This window comes from Euleptes europaea, chromosome 14 (genome assembly GCF_029931775.1).
Source record: "Euleptes europaea isolate rEulEur1 chromosome 14, rEulEur1.hap1, whole genome shotgun sequence".
In the NCBI taxonomy this organism is placed as follows: Eukaryota; Metazoa; Chordata; class Lepidosauria; order Squamata; family Sphaerodactylidae; genus Euleptes; species Euleptes europaea.
This window is the reverse complement of record NC_079325.1, coordinates 46,410,497-46,428,499: the sequence shown is the minus strand read 5'-3', so window position 1 is coordinate 46,428,499 and position 18,003 is coordinate 46,410,497. Positions and strand designations below refer to the sequence as shown.

The 18,003-nt window shown below is 51.5% G+C and overlaps 1 protein-coding gene across 1 annotated transcript in view; it reads left to right on the top strand.

The window, feature by feature from the left end:
* Positions 1 to 581: 581 nt before the first annotated feature.
* Positions 582 to 18,003, top strand: part of ASTN2 (astrotactin 2) — a 783,945-nt gene continuing 766,523 nt past the window's right edge. Inside the window, exons 1-2 of the mRNA XM_056860152.1 lie at positions 582 to 631; positions 719 to 1,065. Of these exons, the coding sequence (XP_056716130.1) occupies positions 582 to 631; positions 719 to 1,065 (397 nt within the window). The remainder of the gene's footprint in view (positions 632 to 718; positions 1,066 to 18,003) is intronic.

The window sequence follows — 18,003 nt, the reverse complement described above, 5'->3', positions numbered from 1 at the left end:
AAAAAAAAAAATTATGCGAGGAGGGAAGACAGTTAGCAAAGCTGGAAACCTTTAAACCCGTGCGTGTGCGTCCCTTGTCGGGAGACGCCGTTTTGTATTTGCGCTGGAAAGCGAGTCGGCCAAGCTGGAAATCCTTTTTCTTTTCCTTTCCTTTCCTTTTTTTAAAAGTCCGCGCGGCGGAGAGTGCCGGGCCGTGCCCAGACACGCCAACGGGTCCGAGCCCCGGGGAGGCTTGTTTTTTCCTGACCACCGATCCCCCCCCACCCCCGGTCGCATCTTAGCGCGAGGGGGAGAAAGCCGCCCGCCCCCCGCCGCAGCCTCCTCCACCGGCCAGACGAGCGCAGGCGTTTGAGCGCCCGCCTTCCCCCGAAGCCCTTCTGCCGCCCCCCGCCCCCGTTTTCCGAGGGGGACCCAGAAGGGAGGCGGCGGGGAGGCGGAGCCGAGGCGGGCGGGCGGTAGGAAGGAGCCAGGGCGGAGCGAGGCGAGGCAGAGGCGAGCTGGTGCCTGCGTCCGCCAGGCGAGGCGAGGCGTCGGGGTCCCGGCTCTGCGCTCCTCTCCATCCCCGCGCTGCCCGCCCGGCCATGGCAGCGCCCCGGCCGCCGCCGCCCCGCCGCCGCCTCCTGCCGCTGCTGCCCGCCGCCTGCCCGGCCCCGCCGCCGCCGCCGCTCCTGCCGCTGCTGCTGCTGCTGGCCAGCGGGCCCGGACCCTCGGCCGCCAGGGGGGAGCCGGCCGGCGGCGCGCAGGGAGACGGCGGCGGAGGAGGAGGAGGAGGAGGCGGCCCCGGTCCCCCCGGTGCCCCCGGCGCCCCCGGCGGCCCGTGCCGGGCGAGGACGGTGACGGTGTCGACCCTGCCGGTGCTGCGGGAGAGCGACGTCGCCTGGAGCGGAGGCGGAGGCGGCGGCGGCGGCGGCGGCAGCCCCCCGGGCTCCTCGGCCGCCGCTGCCGCCGCGCCGGGCTGGGTGTCGGGCGACTCGCGGCTGCTGCTGCTGGTGCGGAGCGAGGTGCCCGGGCGGGTGGCGGTGCACGACGACCTGGACAACACCGAGCTGCCCTTCTTCACGCTGGGTGAGGGGCCCCGCGCGGGAGGGGGGGGGGAGGGAGGGGGGGCGCCTCTCGGCCGTCCCGACACTTGTTGGGGCGGGGGGGGGGCAGGGAAGTGCGCAAAGTAAGCGCATCTCCTTTTTTTTGGGGGGGGTGGCCTGGGTTGCCCCCTTAGGGGCTCGGGGGGGGGGGAGACTGCGGAGTGGGTGGGCGGCTGGGGAAGACCCCCCCCCCAGAACCCTAAGGTGAAATTGTGGGAAGAGAGGTCCAGCCTATCTTGATGGGTGGGGGGGGGGGGGTTAGAAAGGACGCGGGAAGGGGCGCCTCTCGGCCGTCCCGACACTTGTTGGGGCGGGGGGGGAGGAGGGGGGGCAGGGAAGTGCGCAAAGTAAGCGCATCTCCCTTTGGGGGGGTTAGACGGGGTTGCCCCCTTAGTGGCTCGGTGGGGGGAAGACTGCGGAGTGGGTGGGCGGCTGGGGAAGAGTTTTCGGGGGGGGATTGGAAAGACCCCCCCCCCAGAACCCTAAGGGGCAATTGTGGGGAGAGAGGTCCAGCCTATCTTGATGGGTGGGGGTGGGGGGTTAGAAAGGACGCAGGAAGGGGCGCCTCTCGGCCGTCCCGACACTTGTTGGGGCGGGGGGGGAGGAGGGGGGGCAGGGAAGTGCGCAAAGTAAGCGCATCTTCTTTTTGGGGGGGTGGCATGGGTTGCCCCCTTAGGGGCTCGGGAGGGGGGAAGACTGCGGAGTGGGTGGGCGGCTGGGGAAGAGTTTTCGGGGGGGATTGGAAAGACCCCCCCCCAGAACCCTAAGGGGCAATTGTGGGGAGAGAGGTCCAGCCTATCTTGATGGGTGGGGGTGGGGGGTTAGAAAGGACGCAGGAAGGGGCGCCTCTCGGCGATCCCGACACTTGTTGGGGCGGGGGAGGAGCGCGAAGTGCGGAGGGGGGGCAGGGAAGTGTGCAAAGTAAGCGCATCTCCTTTTTTGGGGGGGGTTAGACTGGATTGCCCCCTTAGTGGCTCGGGGTGGAGAAGACTGCGGAGTGGGTGGGCGGCTGGGGAAGAGTTTTCGGGGGGGGGATTGGAAAGACCCCCCCTAGAACCCCAAGGGGCAATTGTGGGGAGAGAGGTCCAGCCTATCTTGATGGGGGGGGGGGTTAGAAAGGACGCGGGAAGGGTCGCCTCTCGGCGATCCCTACACTTGTTGGGGGGGGGGAGGGAGCGGCAGAGAGGAGGGGGGAGCGCGAAGTGCGGAGGGGGGGCAGGGAAGTGTGCAAAGTAAGCGCATCTCCTTTTGGGGGGGGTTAGACTGGATTGCCCCCTTAGTGTCTCGGGGTGGAGAAGACTGCGGGGTGGGTGGGTGGGCGGCCGGGGAAGAGTGCCCCCTGTTTTCTTGGGGGGGGGTTAGAAAGGCCCCCCTAGAACCTTAAGGTGCAATTGTGGGGAGAGGGGTCTAGCCTATCTTGATGGGGGGGTTAGAAAGGACGCGGGGGGGGCGCCTCTCTGCGATCCTTACACTTATTGGGGCGGGGAGGCAGAGAGGAGGGGAGCGGGAAGTGTGGAGGGGAGCAGGGAAGGCGGAAGGGCGCAAAGTAAGCGCATCTCCTTGGGAGCGGGTTAGACTGGGTTGCCCCCTTAGTGGCTCGGGGGTGGGGAAGACTGCGGAGTGGGTGGGCGGCAGGGGAAAAGTGCCCCCTGTTTTCTTGGGGGTGTGTGGAAAGGGGCCCCCTAGAACCCTAAGGTGCAATTGTGGGGAGATGGGGGGTTTAGAATGGGGGGTTTAGAAAGGAAGCAGGAGGGCGCCTCTCTGCGATCCCCACAGTTATTGGGGCGGAGGGGGGAGGGGGAGGCAGAGAGGAGGGGAGCGCAAAGTGTGGAGGGGTGCAGGGAAGGCGGACGGGTGCAAAGTAAGGGAATCTTCTTTTTTGGGGGGAGGTTAGACTGGGCTGCCCCCTTAGTGGCTTGGGGGTGAGGAAGACTGCGGGGTGGGTGGCCGGGGAAGAGTGCCCCCCTAGTGGGAAAGGGGGGATAAAAACTAGAAGAGCCCTCCCCACTCTAGGGCCAAGGAGAAACTGAGCTTTTTCCCTGGCGGGCATACCTTACTCTTATTTTTATTCTGGGGTGCCTACAGAAGTAGATACACCTGTTTTCTTTGTGGGGGGTTGGACCCTCAGGTGCAATTGTGGGGTCCAGCCTGCCTTGATGGAGGGGGTTAAAAAGGAGTGCCCCTCTGGTATGCATTGGGGCAAATGCACTCTTCTTTTTTCCTGGCACGATGGGTAGAAGGCAGGCGATCCCCTTCCGGAAGGGGAAAGGGGTCTCCCCTTTCTGGGGGAAAGTTGCAAAAATGTTCCTCTCTCTGTGTGGGATAGAAAGGGGGGGCGATGCCGGTGAGCTTCCCTTCGGGAAGTCGAAGAGGGTGCCCGGCTTGTGAACAAAGGCTATGAAGGAGCTGCGACTCTTCCCCACCTAATAGGACAGGACCAGCTGACATGGCATGGGTGGAATGACAGAGGAATGCTTCCCTTCTCTGGGGCAGGGAAGAAAGAGCTACCCGCCTGTGGGCATTGTAGGATTGCAAAATACGTGCCTCTTTTTTCCAGCGGCAAAAGCAAGGCAGGCTGTGAAGTAGATTTGTCTTGTCTCCTGCCATAGAGTTAAAGGCAGTCAGTCGCCTCTCTTGTAAGGTGGGGAGGGCTATAAAGGGAATGTGCCCCCCCTTGTCACAAAAGGGGAGATTCAAGATGTCCCTTTCCCTTGAGCGGGTACCTGTGCGTGAACGTCTTGGAAAGGTGGACTGAAACAGGGGAAACAAACGCAGTTCATGGGTTGCAGTTACGTTTGGTGTTGCGCTAGGTGCTGTGCGACTCCCAAACAAGCTCCTGCCTACGGCTTGCCGTTCAGTACCCTGAGATGTGATGCCTCACTTAGGTAGGGATAGCCCCCTCGGTGCCGGGTGCACGTTGAGCCCGTGGAGATGCAGAGGATGTCCCTTCCTCCCAGGCTGTCTGTGCAAAGGGTCTGTGGCCCACCCTCTCCCCCACCACAGGTGAATGGGGAGAGCTGGGTTTAGCGACGTGAGGTTGGACAATTGGGGAGGTTCAGGGATGATGTGAAATGTTTGCGAAGGTGGACGAATTGGAGATGTATGAATGCGTGGACACGGGAATGCAGAAGGGAAGGTGTAGGAGAAATGAGGTGCCTTTCCGGGCTGAGTTGTGAGAGGGCAATTATAACCAAGGGAGGAGTGCTGTGTCCAGCAGGAGGAGCTGCGGATAGAAGTACCAAGCTGGAGGGAGAGCAGTGGTATCCATTGGAAAGAACAAATTGGGGTTGAATGGTGGGGTTGATAAGGAACTGCTTGTGTCCCAGAAGTACTGGATCTAGAGGATGGGTTCTGAAAAGGGGTTTTTGGAGGAGGACTGACCATGTGCTAATGGCATGGCTTGGATGGATGAACTGGCAATGTTTTGAGCATGGAATCAGAGGAGGAGATCTCAGGGGATGTTGAAGGGGCAGTTTCAGGTGCTTTTGGAAGGGAGAGAGATAACCCTTGAGTAAAATGAGAGACTGCGGCAGGTAATCATATGGCTTTGGTGGTGGGGAGAACATGGTCCAGGATTGGTTGGGGTGGGTGGATAATGGGGTCCAGAGAGATGCTGCTGGGGTATGCTCTAGTCCAGCAAAGATCTCAGGGGATGTTGAAGGGACAGTTTCAGGTGGTTTTGGAACACAGCGAGAGAACCCTTAAGTAAAATGAGAGTTTGCGGCAGGTAAACCTATGGCTTTGGTGGTGGGGAGAACGTGGTCCGGGATTGGTTGGGGTGGGTGGATAGTGGGGTCCAGAGAGATGCTGCTGGGGTTAGGCTCTAGTCCAGAGAAGCTTAGGCTGGAATGAAACCTTGCTCATCTTTAAGGTGCTACTAGACTCCTCGATAGGGATGTGTGCTTTGGAGGGATGCACCGAGAGACGTAATTTACAAGGTACTGAATCCAATAGGGAATCCTGAAGCAGTCCAGATGAAACACCACTTGCTGCTGTCCCCAGACAAAGTGAGAGATTAACTGGAATGGGTAGGATTAGGAAACTGGAATATAGCGAGTGAGTGAATAGCCAGCAGTAGTGATTTCCCTAGTGGGACTTGCTTGGGTCTAATACGCAATGGACCGGTTAAAAGAGAAAATTCTGGGATGCTAGAGAGGGGTGGCGCTATGTGCAGAAAGGTTCCAGTAATCCTAAATAATAATAGGAAGGGACCTGTGGGTGTTGGGGTGGGGGAATGCAGTAATTTTGCCTGTGTGGGATGTCAGGCAAAGCCCAGAGGTGAGCAAGGCATTAGGAAAGGTGAAGCCAGCTGCTGCAAGCAAACTAGCGGCTTGTCTTGTTGAATGCTGCTAGAGAAAGGAGAGAGGCACCAGGGGAGGAGGGGGGGGGAGGCCAACTGTGCAGATTAACTGCATGGGAAATGGCAGAGAGGTGAGAAGCACAGCTGGGGGGGGGGCAGTTGGTGAAATGATCTGCCAGGAACAAAACTCCTGGAAAAGATAACTGCAGCTGCACAAATGTCCCTCTGTATTTTGGGAAGTCTTGCTGGGAGGGGGATCTAAGGAATGCCCCTGTTATCTTGTTAGCTGAAGATTGTGGGTGATACAAGAGGCTTGGCTGCCGTTGCTGGGCTGAGAGAATTTGTCCTCACCAATCTTGGTGTGTGCGGGGAGGGGGGGAATGCTTGGTCGTGATTCCACCCTTTTGATTCCACCCTTGTGAACACATGAAGATGCCTTATACTGAATCAGACCCTTGGTCCATCAAAGTCAGTACTGTCTGCTCAGACTGGTAGCGGCTCTCCAGGGTGTCAGGCAGAGGTCTATTCACATCACCAACTACCTGGTCCTTACTGGAGATGCTGGGGGTGGGGATTGAACCTGGGACCTTCTGCATTCCAAGCAGATGGCTGTACCATTGAGCCACAGCCCCTCACTCTGGGCAAAAGGGGAACAGTCCAGGTGCTTCAAGAGTAGGGGGAGCCAGGTGTGTTGGAATGTATGAGACAAAATAGCTTTTGGGCTGGGCTCATGCACATGAAGCTGCCTTATAGTGAATCCATCCAAGTCAGTATTGTCTACTCAGAACGGCAGCAGCTCTCAGGGTCTCAGGCAGAGGTCTTTCACATCACCTACTTGCCTAGTCCCTTTAACTGGAGATGCCGGGGATTGAACCTGGGACCTTCTGCATGCCAAATCCACTGAGTCACAGCCCGTCCCCTGGCTCGAGGGGTCCAGAGGGGCAGGGAATGGTGGGAACAGAGGGAACGCGTGCTCAGCAGTGGGACATGGTGGCAGCAAAGGGAGGGAGTTATTCGATGCCAAAGAAAAAACCCATAAAGAGAAGTCTGGTTGTTTTTTCCTAGTCTAGGTCTGGAAGTGGGGAGGTGAAGTGTTGCTCATCTGACATGTAGACGTTCCTGGGTGAGTAATAGGAAGAAGCTAACATGGGGCAACCGTGCAAAGCGGAGGGACCATTTGTTCTTTGAGCTATTTTTCCCCCCATGCCCTTTCCCAGCTTCTACGGCTCTCTGGGCGCCTAGATTCTCGAAAAGCTTTGCTGCAGTTGAGTGACACTTTTCGCTGTTTATGATAGGGTCCGCGCCGGCATTTCTGCTCATCAGAGGGTGAGGCAGGCGTTGTGCTTTGTTTGCTTTGCGGTGCGATTTGTGTGGTGGTGGTTCTTGTTTGTTTCCAGGCCCTTCGAGTGGCCCCGCTGAGAGGAGCTAGGCAGTTTGTTTCCTGGCTGTCTTCTTAACTCCTTTCACACTCCGTTGCCGGCATGGAACGGACCTGCTGGATTATTGTCTCTTCCATCCCTGAAGGATTGGCACCTTTGTGACAAGCTCCTGTCTCCAGAGATGTTTAAATTTAGGCCGTGTCTTAAAATGGAAAGCGTCCCTGCTCTTCCCCTCTTTCCCCAGCTGCCAAACAGGTTTTTTGTTTTTTTGGGTGGGGGAGACATTTTTTACACTGATGCAGGAGCCTCTTTAGTATGGCTGTCACTTTGCTATGGGTTGATTTCCTTCTCTTGCAATTGATAGCTTAATTATCTTTTAGCACTTTGTAATGTTTCCCCCCTCCCTCCTAGAGCTTTCCCTGCATTTTTCTCTCTCTTTTGTTCTGCTCATCTGCTTCTGGGGAGCATGGAAAGGATTTCACGGCCTGCAAGACTTTCCTGTGTTTACTTTGGAGCTTGCTGTGCTGATCTCGAGAGAGTGTGGCAGGTGCCACCCTTAAGGGTAGGGTTGCCAGGTCCCTCTTCTCCACCTGCGGGAGGTTTTTGGGGCAGAGCCTGAGGAGGGCGAGGTTTGGGAAGGGGAGGGACATCAAGGTCCTAGAGTCCAATTGCCAAAGCATCAATTTTCTCCAGGGGGACAGATCTCCATCGGCTGGAGATCAGTTGTAATAGCAGGAGATCTCCAGCCACAACCTGGAGGTTGAATTCAAACAAAACAGCACAAGAACAAAAAGCCAATCTATGGCACATAAATACCAAAACTGGAAATTGCTGAGAGAAGTGTATTCTCAAAACAAGCAACAGGTAAACAACCACAGTTGACAAAAAATCAGGTGCAAGGCCAACAGGTCAAGTATCACAATATGCATGAAACGCATGGTGTTTGAAAGTTCAAAAGCAACGGACCGCTAACTTCAATCACGGACGGCTAAAGTGAAAAGACTTCACTTTAGACGTCTCAGTTAGCCGTCTGTGATTACAAGGAAGGTACACTCCTTAGCTTCATAAATGGACTCTCAAGCATACGGAAGACTTGGAAGCTTGAAAAAATCGTTATGAAATAGGAATTTGCCGGAAGCCCATTGCATCTTTATCACTCCGTTGCTTTTGAACTTTCAAACGTCTTGCGTTTCATGCATATTGTGATACTTGACCTGCTGGCCTTGCACCTGATTTTTTGTCAGCTGTGGTTGTTTACCTGTTGGTTGTTTTGAGAATACACTTCTATTAGCAATTTCCAGTTTTGGTATTTATGTGCCATAGATTGGCTTTTTGTTCTTGTGCTGTTTTGTTTGAATTCTATCTTCCTGTTTAAGCACTTGCAGCCTTTCTTGATTACAACCTGGAGGTTGGCAACCCTACTTAAGGGACTTGAGCCGCCCGCAGCTCCAGTTTTGGATCTGAATGGCAGCATCTTGAGAAGTTGCTGCCAGGAAAGGTTTTGTTCTAGTAAGAGAGCCAGCATGGTGTCGTGGTTAAGAGTGGTGGTTTGGAGTGGTGGAGTCTGATCTGGAGAACGGGTTTGATTCCCCACTCCTCCACATGAGTGGTGGAGGCTTATCTGGTGAACTGGATTTGTTTCCCCACTCCTACATGAAGCCAGCTGGGTGACCTTGGGCTAGTTACAGCTCTTAGAGCTCTCTCAGCCCTACCTACCTCACAGGGTGTCTGTTGTGGGGAGGGGAAGGGAAGGTGATTGTAAGCCGGTTTGAGTCTCCCTTAAGTGGTAGAGAAAGTTGGCATATAAAAACCAACTCTTCTTCTAAATATTTCTGATTAATCCTTGTTTTAGCTGTCAGGCTCTGTCTCTTGAATGTCTCTGTGTTCGCTCCGAGCTTCTAAGGGTGTCTCTAGCGAGATGAAGAGAGAGGAAAAACCGTCTGTCACCCGGTGTACCTTGTTGCTCTTTTGCTCTTACACGAGGTGTTCTTGCCATGTCTTGTCAAGGTTGTCGTGTGAATCACAGCTGACTTGTTATCCTCGCAAAAAAGTGAACTGTTTAGAATTCTGCATCCAGAAGCAGGCACTCTCTACTCTGGCAAAACAGCAAAGGCGGCCTGTTGATCTGCGCACAGCTCCCCTTTTATCTAGCGGCGACTTCCCCTTGCTGACGTCTCGAAACCTTGACGTAATTTGTGAATCTTCTCGGCGTTGCGCCCTTTCCAATCGGGAGTGAACTATGGCTTCAATTTTTTTTAAACACCCCCCCACCCCCGCCAAGATATGTGCCTGGTAAAGAGCACAAAACTCAGCTGCGTACCAGATTGTCCTTGGAACACCTGATTTCACAAAGCTGCTTCTTTTTCAGGGAAAGTATAATAGGGCTGACGAGAACCGGCTGCATGCTATAATCCTCTTAACCCTTTTCAGGTGATATTAACGCCTGTTATAAATGTTGAAGCAGCACACGAATCACTAAATAGAACTTTCGGCTTGGTGAGTGTGCTTTACTAAGAGCCTGACTCTATCCCTTTTATTAGTCCCTGTCGTGATTTTTCCCCCCTGCTGTTTTGGGTGGGTAGAGATGGCAGGCGTCTCTGTGTTTATTCAGGCTTGCAAAAGTTTTGGGAGGGGCCGTGGCTCAGTGGTAGAGCATCTGCTTGGCATGCAGAAGGTCCCAGGTTCAATCCCCAGCATCTCCAGGTAAAGGAATTAGGCAAGTAGGCGATGTGAAAGACCTCAGCCTGAGACCATGGAGAGCCGCTGCCGGTCTGAGTAGACAATACTGACTTTGATGGACCGAGGATCTGATTCAGTAGAAGGCAGTTTCATGTGTTCATGTTGGACACGTTGATGACGGTTTGGTTTTAGCACAAAGGTTTGGGTGCGGAGAAAGGGTTGTGTCTGGGGATGCTACTAATACATGAATTTGATGAACTTGTGGTTAGACTTGGGAGAAGGGATGTGTGAAAAGTGTCCCTTTACTTATGTGGAGCCTTTTGCCCTACAATATTGAGGCTAGGTGGGTGACAACCCGAGAAAGGGCCTTCTCAGTCATAGCACCAAACCTTTGGAACTCCCTCACTAGGGAGAGTCATCTGTCTCCCTCTATTGGTGTCTTCTGCCAGTGAGTGAAGACTTTATTTGTTTTGTTTGGCATACCCCAATAATGGTTACAGGGCCTTCTTCCTGGTTCTGGTGTTGTTTATTTGTGCATTTTGTTGAATTGTTTTATAATTTTAAATGTATATTTAATTGTTCAAATGTTTTAATGTTTTATTTTTAATGTTCGCTGCCTTGGAAATCCTGATTGGGTGGAAAGGCAGCATAAAAAATGTTCTAACTAGCTAAATGTGGCCGGCGTGGTGTAGTGGTTAAGAGCGGTGGACTCCAGTCTGCAGAATCAGATTCAATTCCCAACTCCTCCACATGAAGCCTGCTGGGTGACCTTGGGCCAGTCGCAGTTCTCTCCGAACTATCTCAGGCCACACAGAGGCAGGCGATGGCAAGCCACCTCTGAATATCTCTTGCCTTGAAAACCCTGTGGGGTCGCCATAAGTCAGCTGTGTCTTGAAGGCGCGCACGTGCACACAACTAAATAAACATTGGGTATCAACCCAAATTTTCTAGGTTTTAAAAATATATATATTTTTAATTTTATTAACAGAAATAAATACAATCACAGTTCACAATCACAGGAACACATAAATACATAGTACATAAAGCCTCCCATCCTTCTGAGGTCAGTCAAATGAGTACCCGTAAACAAAGTCTGCCTAGTAAACGTCGGGATGTGACGTCACCCCATGGGTCAGGTTTGTATATGAGATGAAGTTATGCCATGTTTCGTAAAAATCCAATAAATCGGCCTTGCCTTTAATAACGCTAAGTTGATGTGTCAATTTTTCTGCCATAGCTATTTGCCACAGTTCAGAATATTCCAAATTTTCTAGGTTTTTTTTTTTTTTTTAAATATTCTTGTTTTTAGGAGCTGTGGGCGAAGATTTGTTATGCATTTGTGTGTGCAACCAGATGTGGATGATGTTGGTTGCTTTGAATTGCACGCACAGTTGGATTCACATCCCTATTCTTAACCCCCTGGCTACTTTGCACAAAAGTTTCTTCATTCAGCCACTGTCCCCCCCCCCCCCCGGAAAGTACATTGGCTAGAATTGGACAGAAAGCAGGTTTGGAATAATTGTCTGCCCCAGAGGAACTTCAATATTCTCTTCACGGTCAGACCTGCTGTGTTGTTCTGCCGTCGGTGCTGATGGGTGACGTTCACTGTTTTTTGAGGGCAAACCACCACCCACCTACAGTCTTTCAAACGTTTCTTCTTGCAGCAAGTACGCTGCATTTGTATGAAGTGTCCAAATGCATTAGGCTGTTCTGAAGGAGTTGCTGTGATGTGGCAGGATGTTGTAGTTTCTATTTCCAGGGTTGAGGGGGAAAAAATCCCAGGTGCCTAAACTGTCTTCAGTCATTCCTTTGCAAGACCATCCCTTTAAAAAAAATCGACCCTGGAGCCTGGAAATTGAAAATGGTGTCCCAGTTTTGGTTTGGCTTCTGCTGTGGCTTGAGGAGGGAAGGAATGAATTTCTTGCCTGTTTTCAGTATTGTACCTTCCATGTGTCTCTGTGTGCGCGCTCACATGTTCAGAAGAAATAACTGTTTGAACCACTTCACTGTGCTGTTCTGGCCTATTAGGTGCAGTAGAACACAGGCAGGATGCTGCTGCAGTCGTCTTGCTTGTGGGCTTCCTAGAGGCACCTGGTTGGCCACTGTGTGAACAGACTGCTGGACTTGATGGACCTTGGTCTTATCCAGCAGGGCTTTTCTCATGTTCTTATGCCTATTATATTAGGTGCTGTGGAACACAGGCAGGATAATACTGCTGCTGTCGTCTTGCTTGTGGGCTTCCTAGAGGCACCTGGTTGACCACTGTGTGAACAGACTACTAGACTTGATGGACCTTGGTCTGATCCAGCAGGGCTTTTCTCATGTTCTTATGGAGGACAGGGCTATCCATGGCTACTAGTCAAGATTGATACTAGTCATGATGCATACTTATTTTCTATAGTCTCAGAGGAACTTGCCCATTATATTATGCGCTGTAGAACACAGGCAGGACAATGCTGCCGCAGTCGTCTTGTTTGTGGGCTTCCTAGAGGCACCTGGTTGGCCACTGTGTGAGCAGACTGCTGGACTTGATGGGCCTTAGTCTGATCTGGCATGGCTTTTCTTATGTTCTTACGTTCTTAAATCTTTTATCTCGTGATTTGCCTGGGAATGTCATCGTCCACCGAAGGAAAGGCTTGAAACTCTTCTTCTCCAAGGCCACTTTCACACATGGTGAATAATGCACTTCCAATCCTCTTCCAATGCACTTCAGTGACCGTTTGCAAGTGGCTTTTGCCATTCTCTCCACCCGGGCCAGGAAAGGCTTTTGAATGTAATGGTGGAACTGATCACACAGCACATGCTGAGCTTTGTGATCAGCAGCTGTGGGGAATGTGTATTTCTCTTAGAATTATGCTTGACCATTGGTTAGATGCTGGTCTGATGGTATAGAATGCATAGGGTTGCCAACTGCCAGGTAGTAGCCGGAGATCTCCTGCTAATACAACTGATCTCCAGCCGATAGAGATTAGATCACCTGGAGAAAAATGGCCACTTTGGCAATTGAATTCTATGGCATTGAAGTCCCTCCCCAAACCCTGCCCTCCTCAGGCTCCGCCCCAAAAATCTCCCGCTTGTGGCGAAGAGGGACCTGACAACTCTAAGAATGCAATGATTTGCGAGGAGCATCCCAGAATCTGCACTGGCTGTCTGCTTCATTTTGGACATGTTCCAAAGTAGTTGCTTGACTCCATGAAGTTCTGAGTCGGCATCTCACAGTGCATTCCTGAAAGGGGGGGCAAATGGTCATAGGAGGCGGTGCAACCTCTGTGCCAGCGTCCGTGCCACTTGCGCCATGCAAATTGGCATGGACCCTGGCGTAGGGCCGTTTATGGCAGCCCCCATGGACCACAGCAGCAGCGCAGCCCTTAGACACTGGCGCGTCCTCCCGCCGGCATCCTCCCGGCGCAAGTCCCTGCGCCGGCATCCCAGGAGGTGTTCCCAAGGCATTCAGGGGGGCGGAGCTGCTGTTAGGCAGCTTCCTAACCCCTTTCAGCCCGGGATCACCCCCTGAAGCAATGGTGTTGCTGCGCCATCCATAGTTCTAAGAAAAGTGCTTGGACCTGATCCCTGAAGTGGAACATCCAGCCTTAAATTCTGAGGACCTGGTAACAGATCCTGCCCGATCAACCTCATTGCTGGCACAAACATCTCCTGTTGACCCAGGAGATGTTTCCTATGGGGCCTCCCCCCTTTTCTAAATTTGGTTAAAAAGCTTTTTTTACCCCCGTAGCAGCCGTGAAACCTCTTTGGAGACTCTGCGGCGGCACCACGGCCATGCTGTCCCCGATTGCTGCAGCTTCGAGGAATGGGCTGTCAATGTTTATTTTGTTAGCCAGGGACTATCTACTCCCACCCAGAATCATAGAGTTGGAAGGGACCACCAGGGTCATCTAGTCCAACCCTCTGGACAATGCAGGAAATTCACAACTACCTTTCCCCCACACCTAGTGACCAAAAGATGGCCAAGATGCCCTCCCTCTCATCACCTGCCTAAGGTCACAGAATCAGCATTGCTGACAGATGGCCATCTAACTTCCTCTTAAAAACCTCCAGGTGAAGGAGAGCTTACCACCTCCCAAGGAAGCCTGTTCCACTGAGGAACCACTCTAATTGTTAGAAAATTCTTCCTAATGTCTAGACAGAAACTCTTTTGATTGAATTTCAACCCGTTGGTTCTGGTCCGACCTTCTGGGGCAACAGAAAACAACTCGGCACCATCCTCTATATGACAGCCTTCAAGTACTTGAAGATGGTTATTGTATCACCTTCAATCTTCTCTTCTTCAGGCTAAACATACCCAGCACCTTCAACCTTTCGTCATAGGAGGCGGTCTCCAGACCCCTCACCATCTTTGTTGCCCTCCTCTGGACACGTTCCAGCTTGTCTACGTCTTTCTTAAATTGCAGTGCCCAAAACTGAACACAGAAGAATGGAAATAGCCCAAGGATTAAGATCTTTGTGTATTTATTGTAGTTAGCTTCGGATGACATATCCATTTTTCTCCGATCGCATGTGAAGTCATTTTCAGGGCAATCTTAAATGGAGTTTTGAGCCCACTGGCTTCAACTGAATTAGAAAGCTGTAACTCCACTGTTTGTTACTTAACCTTTTGGCAGTTTCGAATAGGTCAGTGGCTAGGAAATAGTGAAGATGCATTTCTTTGTTACGTGAGAGAACTGAGGTGTTCTAGGGCTCTCCACAAGGCCGTCGGGACCTTCTATGGATTTTGCAAGTCTTATAAATTTTGTATGTCTTGGGCACAACCTTCCTGATGTTACAGGAGTTTGCTTTCTTTGCAGCATATTCAGACAGCAAAGGGAATAATGAGAAGAAAGCCCTGGAGACTACCTCACAACTATGGAACATCTTCTCCTTGGGAGCTTGCCAAAAGCCTGAGCTTCTGTGAAAGGGTTGCCAACCTCCAGGTACTAGCTGGAGATCTCCCACTATTTGAACTGATCTCCAGCCAATAGAGATCAGTTCACCTGGAGAAAATAGCCACTTTGGCAATTGGACTCCATAGCATTGCAGCCCCTCCCCTCCCAAAACCCCATCCACCTCAGGCTCCGCCCCAAACATCTCCAGGTATTTCCCAACCCAGAGCTGGCAACAGTACTAGCTGGACAACTCCTGCTATTTCAACTGATTTCCAGCTGATAGAGATCAGTTCCCCTGGAGAAAATGGCTGCTTTGGCCATTGGACTCTATGGCATTAAAGTCCCTCCCCTCCCCAAACCCCATCCTCCTCAGCCTCTGCCCCAAAAACCTCCCGCCCGTGGCGAAGAGGGAGCTGGCAACCCTATCCAGGATCCCTGGCCAATCTAGCCTGGAGGAAAATTGCTTCCTGACCCCAAACTGGCGATCAGCATTACCCTGGGCCTGTCTTGTTGGCCTGAACATTTTGTTTGGCTTTACAGTCTACTTGAGTACTGATTACAGCATCATTTGCAATGGTGTTGGTGTCATTGGACCTCCAGAATCTACCACCAAACCAACCTGATGCCAGACTTGACATGCCTAAGGGTTATACACAGGTGTGTGTTTTTGAAATATCTTGGGATTGCTTTGCCGCCACTCTAAAAAGTAATCAGTGCCCTCATTCTGCTGAAGGTAAAACCTTGTCCTCTTCCAAGGTCTGCCTCGTGAATTGCTTTAGCTGTGTGGTATGGATAATTCAAACTTGTGGCAATTTTCCCATCACCAGAAGAAAAATGAGGCTTACTGATACACAAAATGTTTTAACTCTTCCCTAGGCAATCCTGTTTGAATTGGTTGTGTGTATTGAATTCTGTTTAGTGCGTGGTGTGCCAAACCTAAGGCTTTTGATAAAATCCTTGCTTAGCCGTGAACTTGCTTGACTTATCCACATGCCAAACATGCAGTTGTGAAATTTCTGGAAATTTTGAAGCCATGGAAAAAACTTTGTTTTTTCCCCAAAGGAAAAATAATAATAACTTTAGACATTTTTGGGAAAACTGTAAAATATGCACTGCTGAGTTTCCTATCAAACCTTTACTGATTTAACAAAAGAGAATGTATCATTTTACAATTTAGTTAGGAAATAAAATTGTAACATTTAGAAGAAAAAGAAGAATTGGTTTTTATACCCCAATTTTCTCTACCTTTAAGGAGTCTCAAAGTGGCTTACAATCGCCTTCTCCCTGCCCCCAACTGGCACTTTGTGAGGTGGATGGGGCTGAGAGAGTTTGGAGAGAACTGTGACTAGGAATTCATAGGGATTTTTTTAGTGTTGCCCCAAATTTTCTTTGTTTCTGTTTTTTTTTCTCCCCTGGGCCAAATAACTTACCCCCAGAAAGCAGAGGGGACTGATAAGAGGATATTCTTGTGATGTGATTATAAGTGTAAATTCTGGAACTGTCTAAATGTATTGACTTGTCATCTTCGTTTTGGAGTGAACCCTAATGTCATCTTTTATTTGAGGTGGCGGGTAATTGGGTGGGAGGAGAACAGGAACAGGAAACACTCTCACCATGCCCCAGTGTGCAATCTGACCATAGAATCATAGAGTTGGAAGGGGCCATTCAGGCCATCGAGTCCGACCCCCTGCTTAATGTAGGATCAGCCTAGAGCATCCCTGACAAGTGCTTGTCCAGCCTCTGCTTAAAGACTGCCAGTGAGGGGGAGCTCTCCATCTCCTTAGGTAGCCGATTCCACTGTTGAATCTATTCAAGGTTTTAAAAACAGTTTGCATGTACAATAGGGAGCCACGGCCAATTGCAGTTATCCAGCACTTGTAAGTGGTGGGAAAATAGAAGAATGTCATAAGTGTCTTGCATACTACAGGTTACATGAACACATGAACAGATGAAGCTGCCTTATACTGAATCATACCCTTGGTCCATCAAAGTCAGTTTTGTCTACTCAGACCAGCAGCAGCTCTCCATGGTCTCAGGCAGAGGCCTTTCACATCACCTACTTGCCTAGTCCCTTTAACTGGATACGCTGGGGACTGAACCTGGGGCCTTCTACATGCCAAGCGGATGCTCTACCTCTGAGACACAGCCCCTCTCCATGGTGTATCTGCCGATGCTGGGATGTGTGACTTGTCCCCTTGGCCTGACACCATATAAGGTTGCTTGTTTGTTCCCAGGGAGGTTGAAATGGAAGACCAGGGTGGCAATCGTGATACCGAGAGCTCATAAGTTTGTGGCATTAAACTTATAAGACTTGAGTCTGTGGGGATCTGGTTGCTTCGAATGATACTAAGAGCAGCTTTCCGGAGACAAACAATAACATCCCTTTATAAATTGCATCAGCTTCTGCTGGAATTGAGGGAAATTCCCGTGTCAGGATTTACAGTCAATCTCCTCTAAATGCATATATGGCTTAGTGGGATATGATTGGGCCAGCCTTCATCATTGGCTTAAAAACCATCATCATTAAGTAGGCTTACCAGGCCCCTCCTCTGCTGCAGCGGGAGGTTTTCCTGGTGGTTGCGAGATCATGCGATCGCAGCACTTCTGGTTGCAGCACTTCTGGTTTACTTCCGGGTGTAAATGCATTGCAAGGGGCCTTTTACCACTCAAACTAGGAGTTTGAGTGGTAAAGGGCCTGTTGCGATGCGGCACTTCCGGGTGTAAAACGCATCACAAGAGGCCGCTTACCACTCACACTCCCAGTTTGAGTGGTAAAAGGCCCCTTGCGATGCATTTACGCCGGGAAGGGCTGCATTGCAACGGGCCCTTTACCACTCAAACTGGGAGTTTGAGTGGAAAACGGCCCCTTGTGATCCCACGCTTCCTGTTTACAACCGGAAGTGTTGTGGCGCCTCGGGCAGGCATTGCCCACCGACCCTCAGTTGGTCGGCGGGCAGCCAAGTGGATTGGCAGGGGTTTGCCCGCCACCACCTGGCACTTGGCAACCCTAATCATTAAGGGTATGTTTTCTTTGCAGCTGCTCTTAAATATCTTGGCTCCCTCATTGCACAGCAATCTCCGCAAGTTCAGGGGGAAGCAGAAATGGCCAAACCCAGCTATTTTGCTTTGGTGCAGTTCTTTTTTTTGGGGGGGGGGCAGAAACTAAGGCTGCCCTGAGATACTGCAATAAGCTGCAGTTACATTCCAGTTGCGTAGAAGCATAGCTTGTCACCTTGAGTGCTTCCCATCCTACCTTCCATGTGTAGAGTTTCATGCAAAATGCCTAAACTGGGGTGAAAGCTAAACTAAGGTTTAGAATCTTTGTTTGCATGTAAGGAATGTCCTGTTTCCCTGAGGTGACAGTGAACTGGAGCATGACTGGACTTTCAAAGTTTTGCATAGAGGTATAAGTAAAGGTGGGAGGGAAGGCAGCATGGCACAGCCCAATCTCGTCAGATCTCGGAAGCTAATCAGGGTTGGCCCTGGTTAGTATTAGGATGGGAGACCACCAAGGAATACCAGGGTTGCTGTGCAGAGGAAGGCACTGGCAAACCACCTCTGTTAGTCTCTTGCCATGAAAACCCCATAAGGGGTCGCCGTAAGTCGGCTGCAACTTGACGGCACTTTACACACACACATAGGTAAAGGTAGTCCCTTGTGTAAGCACAGGGTCATTACTAGCC